Here is a 12,618-nt window from a genome sequence, read left to right as displayed (position 1 = left end):
AACTCGGAAAGCGAGAGTAAGTGACCCCGTCAAGAGACACTCGATATTCATCAAGGATATAAGCAGCATCGAAACAAGAGTCGTATTTCCTTCCAAGTTTCTTCTATCCCTTTATCTGATCTCAAATATGAAGATTTCAGACTCCTACCGGACTGGCGTGCTATTTGTTGCCTAGATTCCCGACGAACACTGTACTTAACGCAGTGGAACTGGGATGAGCCGTCCGCGCATAACACCAACGCCCTGTACCTTATACCTATACGAAGCCCAATTCCAAACCAGACGAAACCTTAAGAAAAGATGAACGTTCTATTATATATGTATGGAGTTTATCTGGTTGTTCGGAAACCAAATGATGGCGTCGGCTGCCGTGGTTTAGTGGCAGCCGGCACCGGCAACACCTTGACCCGGGCCTGTCGGTCCCGTCGGTCCCTTGGGTCCCGGTTTGTTGTTCTGATCATCGGCTCTTGGCCGAGAACTCAGAGCTTGAGCTTGACCAGCAGCCCCATGAGGGCAGGGGACTCTGACTACACCTCGGGAGTCGCAGGTTTTGCATGGATTTCTGCGTGACAAGAGTCAACGTAGAGTCCAGCAGACTCTGGATTGGGGATTGCCTCACCTTTCGTGCCCACCGCAATGAGTGCAAGTTCTGAAGTCCCACCTGCCAGAGTAGCCATCATCGATGCAGCCGCAAGTTTCATTCTCATCACTCGCCATGGCAGATGATGAGGTCGTGTTCCCACGATTCATAATGATTCAATAAGATGTAACAACGTTGCTAATAAAAGAAGAGCTCAGGTGCCGTTCCCAGATTTGATGGGTGCTTTGCTCTGGATGAAGATCGTGAGATAGAGGAGAGTGCGTCGCAGGGTGTTCGAGAGACAAAAGGAAAGAAAGCATGGTGAAGGAGGGAGTTGCGCAGATTTATACTTTTCTCCATCACGACACTTGAAGGACCAACCTCCCCTCAACACCATGAAAGTCATCGCACTCACGTAAACCCTCCAACATCTGATCCTTCTTGTGTGTCGGTTTGCCTCACCGCCTTTAACCAGCAGCCGGTCTGGAGAGCATTATCGTCTCTCGGGCCCTCAACGCCGGCCAAGACATCACCAGAGAGGACAGCTGGCCGAGTCTTGTGACCCATGCCTTGCTCTCGACTTCTTCTTTCTTGGTTGCCTCGTTTCATGCCGCGGACTAGCGAATAAGGAGACAGCGGTGGGTGATACTTCATATGTCGCCTTGTTCTCTCTCCCTTTTGGGTAAGTAGGCATGCATATTCTTCGAGCCGTCTTTGGAGGGGCAGGCTGTCTCGGCAAAATGTTGGATCTGATATTGACGTCAGCCGCAAAGAAATACAGGGCTTACATATCCTGTAACTACAACCCTCGCCGATGCCGTGGTATGAGCAGCCTCATGTGCTCCCCGGCGCCTGCGTTCCTTGCGTCGAGCCCCGAACCGATCTTGCTGCTCTACGATCTCTCCTTCAGTTACGTCCGGCTGAAGACGACCTCCAGATTATCGTTTTTGAGATAAAGCCCGAATCATTGTTCTCGAATGACAATATGCGCGCATCTTTCTCCATTCGGCTTCACCTACCTCGGACTCTGATCTGATTTCTCCCGGGCTGCCAGCTGTCCCTGCGATCACGTCTCCAGTCTCGACCGACAACTGCGGCTACCCGTGTCGACCCTTGCCAATCCTCCCACACAGACGCACACCAGCACCTCGAGGGAGCATTGAAAAGCTGCGAGAATACAGACCCATGCAATGCGGAGGTTTCCATTAGACCTTGAAGCAGAGGGGAGAAGAACCAGGCAGTGTTCGATGCAGCCTGTCCACGCTGCGCGGGCTATCATGCGTTTGAGAGACACCGTTTCCTTTGGTGTCCCAAATTCTCTACTCGCCCCTGATAGTGCGACCAAATGACGGCTTCATCGTCAGACCAAGCATTCAGGATTCCCGTGGCACCTTTCAAATCACCGAATCTATTTGGATAGTCCTCCTCTCATCACTTGTCTCGTTGTATCGTCAAGCGACACCCTGCGGCACGGCCCATGCCCGACGAAAGCCATGACAACCACATGTTGGCCACGACACACGCATGCTCCCGCATTGCTTTCTCCCATTATATCCGAGCTTAAGTCTGCCTAACTCGAGTTCTTCAGGACAGAGTGGTCTGCCTGCGGAACGCCATCACACAACAAAAAACCTAGACTCACGATGTTGGCATCCCGTAATCGAATCTTTCTGGTTTCGGGTGCTCTAACCCATCCGCCCCGGCATAATGCTTCACCCACTATGGATGGAGTCGTAGAGGTCTCGACAACAGATGCAGCACTTCGAACCATAGTGGTACATGAAGCACCCCAGAGCGACAAAGCGATCATCAAGGAACGAGCGCTGAAGAATTGCAAGCGCCGAAAAACTACAGCAGAATGCTTGCCTTCCTAGACAAGACCCGGTGTTTCCGACCCATCCGTTCATATCCTCGGCCGATTCCCTGCTCGTGCCACCCATCCTTTCCCTCGACCAGCAGCATTGGACGCGATCCCCAAAAAAGATCATCTGACCTCCTTGTACTCTCTGTGACGGCTCGTCCAAAACTCGAATGCCGAAGGGTAGGTGGCCTTGTAATCGACGACGATTATCGTGAAAGTTGTCGCGGCCAAATCTGCGCCAGGAAAGCTGCATGTTGTTGATTTCTCTTTTCTCCCGTTACATCGCAGGGCGCGTCTTCGAATGGTCACTATGCATGTCTTTGACGATTCTTCTTTATCTTGAGGATCCAAATTACGAATGGTGATTACCATGCACATATCACTCTTGCCGAGTGGTTACCCTGCCGTTCTACCTTTCGTTTTCTTCCTGCTCCTCCCCTCCTGGAGACGATTCGCGGCGCCTCGGCACTCACGATGTTTTCCAACAGGCCTCTTTCCAACGACCCCTCTCTCATTCCCAGTCCTTACCCGTGGTGGCGTCTCTCACTGCAGGCAAACATCTTATCTCGGTGAGCGGAAGAACCAACAGGATCCCAGTCACCGCGGTCCTTTTGGCTCTTGGCCCCCCATGCAATAGAGGAGATAGACGCAGAGAACAAGATCATGACAGAGACATGGTTGAGAGACGAAGAGGTGATAGGTAGTGTAAATCCGCAAAATCTAGGTCTGGATTGAGCTTCAATTGCGAAGCCTCCTGCAGGTCTCAAGGTCAAGAAAACGGAAAAGGAAGGGAAAAGTCCCTTTTCCCCGAGCCCCTCGACACTGTCTCACTGCGAACGAGACAACCAACGACGTTCTCCCGCTACGCATCTGCGCGCCTCCAATATATTTACAGCATGACTCGGCCCAGCCTACGGGATGTGAAGACGTGATAGGACCGGATCATCCAAGCGGCGAGATAATACAGAGTATGTCTCAACCTCAGCCCATGGACTCATACGCTTTTCGGCTGTCAACTGCACAGAAACGTCGGCAGTGCACTGTCACCGTCGATGTAGCCTTATGGGAAATCTCATGCCCATGCCCGTTCACTTCTTACTTCACTGCCGTGCGTCACGAGAAAAAGTACCCGTGCAACCAACACTATTGATAAGTGTGTCGCTAGCCCTTGCTCGTCTTTCTGTCCAGCTAACATGGCTATGCTTGGGCAAGTGGGCGTAAAAATGTGTGCGACTTCTAGACTCGTCATCAGCTATTTACTAGGCTGTAGCAGGAGAGCGTGTCTTTCGTCTATCCTGCGAAAACGGCAAGTAAGCCAGGTGCCAGCTACAGCAGGTGAGAGAGCACAGTTTGCCAGGAACGCCCTCATCCGGGAGCCCTGAGCCAGCCAAATACCATGTTACAGGTAGGGGGCACAGCACCAAGTCGACAAGCAGTTCTGATAGGATGGTCGAAGATGGCTATGGTAAACCAATCATGGGCATAGCCACAGTGATGGTCACATCTGAAGCCGTAACTACGGCCGAGTAGAAAGCAAGTGACAATAGTCGCCACTCCAAGAGAGTCCCGAGTCGTACAGATTCGTTGGTCTCGCGCCTGATTGGCACTGACGTATTACCGCTCCTTTGGTTCCATCTGATACTCCGACTGGATCTGCAAAACATTGATGCAGTATCATTGGCATTCTGGAGGTCCGAGTCTACCCTGAGCTGTGTATCTCGGAATCGAAGTAGCCATGTCACAGATGTAAAAGACCGCGATGAGATAATCATGTTTCGAATGATGCGCTACCACGTGGTTCATTCATCAAGTACGACTGTTTCACCGTTTGAGAAGATCGACTCATCTTGGCTTTGAAGAAACTGAACGGAAGACCTTGGAGCTACTCACGGTCCCGAGGTCATCCAGTCACAGTCCCGCTACAATAGACGTCGGCTTCTCGGGTACTACGTACCAAGACGGGAACCCGGCTCGGGTGCTGAGAATAAGTCACGGCGCGAGAACAGACAAGTCGAAATGAATCAGTAGCCGCGCGAGATGAGGACGAGAGCAAAGCTGGCATCCAACTTCTGAAGTCTATGAGCGTCGCAGGAACCAATACACGCTTAATCCAACCCCTGCAACGACCGCCACTCTCTCAGCCAGTTTGCGCAGCAACAGCCTCTCGCCCGCGCGGTGACCCTGCTTCTCGAAAAAGTCTGCTCCCGAGTTCGTCCACGGATAGGGCGTTTCCGGCACCGGCAAGCCGAGAAAGTCACACAGCGGCACCCACCCATCCTTGGGCCCGGAGAAGACGAGCATCCTTTCCGGCGTCTCGCGCGTGATGGCTTCGACACGAGCGTGGTGCTCGTCATAGGGTCTACGCCCGGGTACCGCCTCGGCCCACCCGCCGTACGCCGTGTCCATGATGAGCCGCAAGAACGGCCACCACGCGGCGCGAAAGGGGTCGAGCGGGTGCAGCAGACGGAACACGAGGGAGCGGCGCAGCTTGAAGACCGTCTTCTCCATGGAGGCGCGCCATGGTTCGTAGTCGCGCTTGGAGACGATGATGCGGGCTTCCGGATAGGCGGCGGCGAGGTCCTCGGCGAAGAGGAGAGCGTGCGGACATTTCACGACGTCGTAGTCGCCCAGGAGCTTGTCGAATTCCGCGCGGCCGTAGGGTTTGCAGCGGTTGTGGTACTTTGCTTCGATGGCTTCCGTCCAGAGCGGGATTGACTCTTGCCAGGTTGGCCACATTGCTTGGAAGGAGAAGACTTTGAAGCCGAGTTGCTCGAGGGCGCTGTTTAGTGCTGTCGGGTTGAGTTAGTAAAATAGCATGGCTTGGGTTTGTGGAAGTTGAGGGTGTTGCGATATGGGATGAACGTGTTTTTGAATGGGATGACTTACATTCCGTGGCCGTCCGCGGCAGTCCGAGCAACAGTAGCTTCATCGGGCGCGTTCTCGTGTTGGTGACGGAGTCAATGAGACGAGGCTTTTCTGAAGTTTCCATTTTCGATAATGACGAGTCTCTTGTGTATTCACTCCCGTTTGCCATATTTCCGTTTCCGCAGTATCTCTTGAAAGCTTCTCATCTCGGCCGAGGTTTTGCTTCTCACTCGTGAGTCTTTATAAGTGAGCGCAGGTGTCATGTACCGGGGCTCGCGGACTAGGTTTCTATTATAGCAAGGGGGATAGACCTTACTTGGCACAGATTGAGCTGACTCGTAATTGCTCATCCAGGATTCCGGGTGGGAGATCTGGATGAGGGTGTGTCTCGAGGGTAATCCACGCCCCTACGCCCCTGGTCCTCCTCTCTCGCTCCGTTATTGACTTCCTTCGGCGAAAAGGTCATTCAAAGTGAAGATTGAGAGAGTAACAAAAACTCCGGAAGACAGAGTGTATCTTCAAGATAATGATAATTGCTAATCCAAATTTTCCGTGAAGTGAACAAAAGCTATGTATCTAAGTCTATAGATTGTTGAGCTGCTTAGAAAGAACCAATTTTTTATCCTCTCACTTCCTGTACCGAGGGCTCGCAGAAACATCTCAATGCCTCTGCGATGACATGTGCTAGATCCTCATTCACTCTTGGGATCATGATGTCAAAGTGTCCTCCCTGAACGACGTGCTGCCTCAAACGTGGCCCTGCTAATTCTTGCCATTCTTCTGTGAGCCGGGCTATAAATCTTTCCGGTCGTGGTTCCTTCAACCATTCTTCATCATCACCGTTTATGGCATTGCCAAACGATCCGTTGCTCAATTCCAGCGCTTTTTGCAAAACTTTAGCTGGGAACAGCGAAAAGTCGCCGTTTGACGAACAGACTAAATGCAACATCGCAGTGTTCTCCTTCTTGTCCTCGTAAAGGGGTTCAAGTTTAAAGGCGCTGTTCATGAGGATGAGATATAGCATGTGGTTCTTCTGCCACTCAGTCATGCTTGACGAAGCATGACCTCCAGACCATCCAAAGAACCCTGTCGCCTCGAGATGCTCAACTGAGATCGCCTCAGGGCTCAAGCAGAGATTGGGCGTCATCTCTGCGTAAGACTCTATCACGAGAAGTCCCAAAACTTCATGTCCCAGTTGTATGATCTGTCTTGCGCATTCGTATGCAAGGCGCCCTCCAATCGACCAGCCACCAAGGAGATACGGACCCGTTGGTTGGATCCGAAGAATTGCCTCGACGAATAGTGAACAGCACCTATCCATTGAGAGGTCGGGTATGGAACTAGTGCCGTGGAATGGCGACTCAAGACCATAGATTCTCGTGTCGGTCTGTTGGGATAGGTTCGGCGGAAGCCCTGCGTACACGGAGCTGCTTCCGGAGGCGTCGGGAAGGAGGAATAAATTGTGTTTGCAATGACTGGAACCTTGCAAGAGAGCAACTCTACTCGAAAGTTCAGCACTCGTAGCGCGAGTTGTTGCGTCTGATACCCGGGCGATGCTCCTTAGTGAGATCCTGGACTTCTCAGCAGCATCTTTACCTAGTCTGGGTTCGACGTTTGCGGGATTGATATCCGCGCAAAGCGAGGCAAGGCCGCTGACAGTTTGAGCTTCTATTAGAGCTATCAATGAAATCTCAACGCCTAACTTGACGCGAATGGTATCTGATATGGTAGGGGCCAGCAAGGAATCGACACCCACGTCGGCTAGTGCGGTGTCTTGGCCAATCTCATCGGGGTCTGCATGCGTCTCTTTGGCCAGTATTGAGATGAGTGTATCAATCAAGCTCGCTGGGCCTGAGTCGGCGACTGCCTTATTTTCATCGAGTCTCACACTCTTTGACGGAGAAATGGGAGTTGGATTTGACAACTTAGTTGTAGGCGAGATGACCTGATTGCTGGACTCACCCCCGTTCATTCGTACCGTGGCGTCCTCGTAGCCTTTACCACTTTTGCTTTTGGTTTCCGGTCGTTGCTTCAGTTTGTGGAAGCGCATGCCACTAATAGCTGCCACCGGGCACATGTCGTTGTCCTCATCAAATATTGCAACGTTCATGATGACATCGCCTAACACGTCTGCTTCGCCGTGGACGTAACAAGCGTACATGTTGTTGCTTCGCGGACGCTCCCAGAAGTCGATGGCCGCACATCCGGTGAGAACGTACACCGCTCCGGGATCAGCAGCCACATTCATGTTCACTGTGAATCCAGCGGCCTGCATGGCACCATCCAGCCAGACCGGGTCGATCGTGTACTCTCGGTTTGCAGGCCCCGCCGTTGATGTTGTTTGAAGCTTCGCGCAGGCTTCATAACCGAGGGGTGCTAGTGTGAGGTTCCGGAGAACATGATACTCTGAAGAGTATTGCATAACGGACGTCCACATCTTGTAGATCATCTGCCCATTGAAGTAGTTGGAAGCGGTGTTGCTTCGTAGCAGATTTATACGAGAGACGGCCCGGATGAGTGTGCGAGTCGTGTGCTCGCCTCTTATACCATTGGCGTCTTCCATCACTCGCAGGATGCAACTTGCGTGATGAGTCTGACGCTCGACACCGCTGAAAGTGACATCGAATTCTGGGGCTACAGTCCGTTTTTGCAATGTTGTTTCAAGAGTCTGGATGGAATCGTTGACAGTATCAGTGTCTATCGTGATAGCCGCGATCAGGCGTAGTGATCGCAGCCCGATAGACTCGAGGCCCACCCCTTTGCCGATCCTTTCTAGCACAACAGCGAAGGCCATGTCAACCAGTACGCCTGCAGGGCATACGGCCTTGTTACGGATTGCATGACCAATTATGAGACTTCTTAGCGGCTCTTCTTGGATATTCGTAATGATGGGTTTCTCGATCGTGTGTATGTCGTCTTCTAAGTTGAGTGTACATTCAGACATAGGTGTATCCAGTTGTGTTAAGAGTGAGGATGACGATAATGACGGTGATGATGAAGGGAGATGGCGGCTATGCTCTAGAGGAATCCAGAAATTCTTTAGATCAAAGCTGTAGGCTGGTAATTCTAGCAGACTTCCGATCTGTTTCATCGAACCATGGTATCGGCTCCAGTCAATGTCAACCCCAGAATTGTAAAGCCTCGTCATGCTGGAGATAATAGCGTCAAGGCACGCCTGACTTCCGGTTCTTGTAGCTTCGAGAACCTCGGCCATGCTTTCTTTCCCGGTGGTAATGTTTGACGCAGTCATGTCTCTGCACATCGATGTTGGTGAAATCGTCAGGAATATGGTATTTCGACCAGGGCTGAGTGTCATCGCAGATTCAATGGCGTCGGAAAATAGTACAGATTGGCGGGCGTGTTTGGCTACATGCTCGGGCCCGGACGGGAAAGCATCGATCAGCGAACCCGTCACCGTCGACACAAAGTTGATCTGTGGTTGACTGGCAAAGGAAGCTTGTTCACCAACAGCGAGCAGATTCTTCAGAATCCCGTCCATCTGACCCGTATGGAATGCGTATGGTGTCTTGACCAAGGCACTTTTAATGCCATGTACCTTGAGACGGCTTTGCAACTGCAAGATACTGTCGAATGGCCCACCAACTACAGTCTGACTTCTTGAGTTTCTGCATGAAACCTCGACTGCGTACTCTGCCAGGAACGGAGTGAGCCGTTCCTCTTCGGCCAATACAGCCAGCATCCTGTGGGTATCAGGCTGGCAAGACTTTTGCACCAAGCCTGCGCGTTTGCCCACAAGCCAAATAGCATCTGCAGCAGAGAGAACGCCGCATAAGTGCAGAGCCGCATACTCTCCCAGACTATGTCCGAGTACAGTCGCGGGCGCAACGCCCCAGCTCTTCCACATCTTGCTGACAGCAAGCTCAAACACGATAAGTGCGACCTGTTCTAGCACGGTACTCGGAGAAGCTTGTGCTATATCGGGAGTGATAAGGTATTGCAAGACTCCGGAAAATCCCAGGGACTCACTGAGTTTGTTGTAGTTGTCTAAAGCATCCCGAAAGGCGCTGTTGCTGTCATATAACGGCCGGGCCGAACCGGCGATTTTCCCGCCCTGCCCGGAGAACACGAAGACAATATGCGGCGCTTGTGGCGCATTTCGAAATTGAGGCGATGCTTCATTTGTGCCATCATGCAGAAGCTTGATAATCTCCGTCGTGTTTCTAGCCCTGTATGCAGAGCGGTATGGAAAGTGACTTCTTCGTTCACATGTGGTGTAAGACAAGTCGTCAATCGCTGCAGAAGGCTCCTTCCTGACGAATTCAAGAAGTCTCATCTTGTTGGCTTGAAGTGCAGAACGGCTTTTGCCAGAAACCACAACGATGCGTTGCTGTGGCTTTGTTATGTGAACCTCTTCGCGGTTGGGTTGTTTTCTGGTGGTTTTTGAGTGCCTCTTTGAGCCTTCCACAAGTATACTGGTGTTCCCGCCAGCTGCTCCAAAGCAATTTAGTACGATGGCTGAATGGCATCGACATTGTTTAGAAGACTTTTCGAGTGGCTTTAAGGGCTTAGCTATCGAGTTGATGACAATCTCCAGCTCTTCCAGCGGAGGGAAATTGTGGTTTAGCTCTGTCCTGAGCCCGATATGTGGAGGAACTCGGTCATGACGAATCATGAGAAGCGCCTTCACCAAAGCTGATATACCGGCTGCACCCTCGCTGTGTCCAATATTGGCCTTGATGCTGCCGATACGTAGCTCACTGGATGGTTTGCCTGGTGAGCCCCTAGGGCGACGACGCGGCCCTCCAAGAACGGCGGCTACAGCTTCAATTTCTGCAAGATCACCTGCCTGGGTCCCGGATCCATGAAGCTCGACATAAGCCACATCTTCAGGTTGCCTCAACGATTCGCTTAGAACACGACGCAATAATGACTTCTGAGCTTCTGCGGACGGGCGAGTGATCGGATTCGTGTCCGTTGAGTGATTCGTGACGATGCCCCTGATGACGCCATGAACTATGTCCCCATCGCTTCGCGCATCGCTGAGACGCTTAAGGACGACAACAGCCACTGCCTCAGCCCGCGTATAGCCGTCCGCTGTAGCGTCGAAGGTTTTGCAGGCTGTGCCGGAGGCTCCCAGAAACCCGCCGCAACGGAGACCCGCGTACATGCCGGCATCATCATGACCTGAGATGATGCTGGCCCCGCCAGCGATGGCCATATTGCACTTGCGTCCCCGAAGAGACTGCACGGCCAAATCTAGAGCCATGGCGCTGGAGGAGCAAGCCGTGTCCACTGAGACTGACGGGCCATCCCATCCAAAGAAGTGATTCAGACGGCCGGGGCCGAAGGCGCGCAGACCTCCTGTCACGTAGTATGGATCGTCCTGCGCCATGTTATGTTCGCGCCAGTCATCCGTAGCCTGTCCAACAAATGTTCCCACGTGCTGTGTATGGGTATCCTTGTTATAGCCTGACATGTCCAAGGCCTCTTGCGTCGTGAGTAGCAAAAGTCTCTGTGATGGGTCTGTCTGCAAAGCTGCTCTGCCCGACATGTTGAAGAACTTTCTGTCAAAGTGGCCGGCTTGTTCGATGAAGCACCCAGTGGGCAAGATATCGCCATGGCTATCGGAGACCCTTTCACGTGGCATCTGGATAATCAATCAGCAAACAGCCCGTACAAGTGTTAACCATGACCCCACTCACTCGGCTCGAGGTATCACGGCCATCACAAAGTACATCCCACAGCTCTTCCGCACTTTCAGCCCCTGGAAAGCGGCCAGAGTAGCCGATGATTGCTATGAGATTTTCGTTTCCCTCTTCATCGCTCTCCTCATCGTCGCTATGACTGTCACCGTGATTGTATCCACTCATGCTGTCGCCTGTCCGTTTATGTTGAAGAAGGGCGGGACTGAAGATGGCACCAAGGCCAACCCCCGAGTTCTTTAAGCGACGGGCAAAAGCACTCCATTGAGATGCTGGGCCAAAAGTGTATAAATCTGAAGGAGATTTGACTGGCTCGAGTTGATGAGCAATCTGTTTCGCCACTCGTGCTGGACACGAAGGCCGCTGTAGAATGTCGCGGAGTACCTGCGGCAATATGGCCCGTAATGAGCTGCCCTTCACCATTTTCCCGGTGCTAGATGACAAGATAGAGACACGAGACTGAATTGGCGAGTCGAGAAGCGGAGAGTCTCCTAAGATATCATCATAACTGGATCGGTTTAATATTAGTAAGATATCCCCTCTTACATCGTAGTCACCTTAGGAGATGAGCCGCGTATCCTTACTTAGGTTCACGAAGGTGTTCTGCATGATATGCAGCAAAGATCGGCAGGTCTTTCATTGGCGTATTGCAGAAGGTCTTTAGGCGTAGTTGACTTAGTGTTGATGGTGGGCCTGAGATGACAGACCACTCTTCCAGCTCAAAGCTCACATACGCTCTCTTGTGAGCCGAAACCTTCTAAAGGCGCACTTTGTTAGCTTTACGTGATCCTCACCAATGCTTGCCAGGGCGATGGGGATGAGATGATTTTGAAAGCTACTCCTGTTCTCTTACTTCATAGTCAGGGCAATGCGCCATGGCGGCGATGCAGTCATGTCTTGGTAGCTGAACCGCAACAGCCCAGACCGAACCGGGATGATCTTCCAACTCCCAAGAGCGTTGAGTAGCAAATTCCGTTACACGCTTCACGATTCTCAATGTCTCCAGGGTAAGATCGACGAGGTGTCCCGTATCTCTTGCCGCCGCAACACTGCATGCGAGGATGAGCCCGATGCATTCGCCCACTAGTATCTTGGGACGAGTGTCATGAAGTATACTTGGGTCTTGTTGACACTTCCTACATATCATTGGGGAAAACCCTCATACGTCAGTTCTTGACATTAGGATAGGCTTTGTTCTTTCAGAATATAAGTACAACTGACCAGATCATTGAGCCAAGCTGTGATATACAAGGCACAAGAGCAGATGACATCGGATCTGCCCGGTAGGCAACATCTGAAGCGACCATTTCTGCCCACTCGAGCACATTATGTTGCTCGCCCGTCAAATGATTCAGCCGCTGCGTCGAGAGCCTATGCAGATGTGTCGAGGGCGGTATGGCTCTCCTGCGCAGGCACCTCAGCGATTCGCTGTAAGTGTTGACACCCAGAGACTGATCCCCGAAGTAGAGGATCGCATTAGGTGTTGAGCACATGGCTTGATAAGTACACAGGCACAGCTGCAGGTGATTCGGTCAAGTTTGAAAATAGTCAATGTCGCAAAGCATGTTTGGGCATTGGTTAAGGAAGCTATAGCAAGTCGAAAAGTACACATATCATGGACAACTTCAGTCAGCTGTGTTTACCTCAGT

At 51.9% G+C, this 12,618-nt stretch overlaps 4 protein-coding genes across 4 annotated transcripts; 1 reads left to right on the top strand and 3 right to left on the bottom strand.

Annotated features, from left to right (window-relative positions):
• Window positions 1-375: 375 nt before the first annotated feature.
• On the bottom strand, window positions 376-750 carry CTAM01_00661 (uncharacterized protein; the record flags this gene model as incomplete). The annotated part of the gene is made up of 2 exons (XM_060516710.1): window positions 376-562; window positions 620-750. 2 exons carry the CDS (start codon window positions 748-750, stop codon window positions 376-378), a joined length of 318 nt encoding a protein of 105 aa, XP_060388172.1.
• A 2,049-nt stretch (window positions 751-2,799) lies between these two features.
• CTAM01_00660 (uncharacterized protein) lies at window positions 2,800-3,078 on the top strand (the record flags this gene model as incomplete). The annotated part of the gene is made up of 1 exon (XM_060516709.1): window positions 2,800-3,078. The coding sequence occupies one exon, from the start codon at window positions 2,800-2,802 to the stop codon at window positions 3,076-3,078; it is 279 nt and encodes a 92-aa protein (XP_060388171.1).
• Window positions 3,079-4,462: 1,384 nt separating this feature from the next.
• Window positions 4,463-5,430, bottom strand: CTAM01_00659 (uncharacterized protein; the record flags this gene model as incomplete). Its single annotated transcript, XM_060516708.1, has 3 exons — window positions 4,463-4,510; window positions 4,575-5,230; window positions 5,328-5,430. The coding sequence occupies 3 exons, from the start codon at window positions 5,428-5,430 to the stop codon at window positions 4,463-4,465; spliced, it is 807 nt and encodes a 268-aa protein (XP_060388170.1).
• A 495-nt stretch (window positions 5,431-5,925) lies between these two features.
• CTAM01_00658 (uncharacterized protein) lies at window positions 5,926-12,462 on the bottom strand (the record flags this gene model as incomplete). The annotated part of the gene is made up of 5 exons (XM_060516707.1): window positions 5,926-10,914; window positions 10,970-11,477; window positions 11,554-11,726; window positions 11,823-12,105; window positions 12,191-12,462. 5 exons carry the CDS (start codon window positions 12,460-12,462, stop codon window positions 5,926-5,928), a joined length of 6,225 nt encoding a protein of 2,074 aa, XP_060388169.1.
• Window positions 12,463-12,618: the final 156 nt, after the last annotated feature.

Source organism: Colletotrichum tamarilloi (assembly GCF_030869305.1).
Source record: "Colletotrichum tamarilloi strain Tom-12 chromosome Unknown Scaffold_2.1, whole genome shotgun sequence".
Taxonomy (NCBI): Eukaryota; Fungi; Ascomycota; class Sordariomycetes; order Glomerellales; family Glomerellaceae; genus Colletotrichum; species Colletotrichum tamarilloi.
Note: the sequence above shows the minus strand (reverse complement) of the source record. Positions and strands in the feature narration are given on the sequence as shown.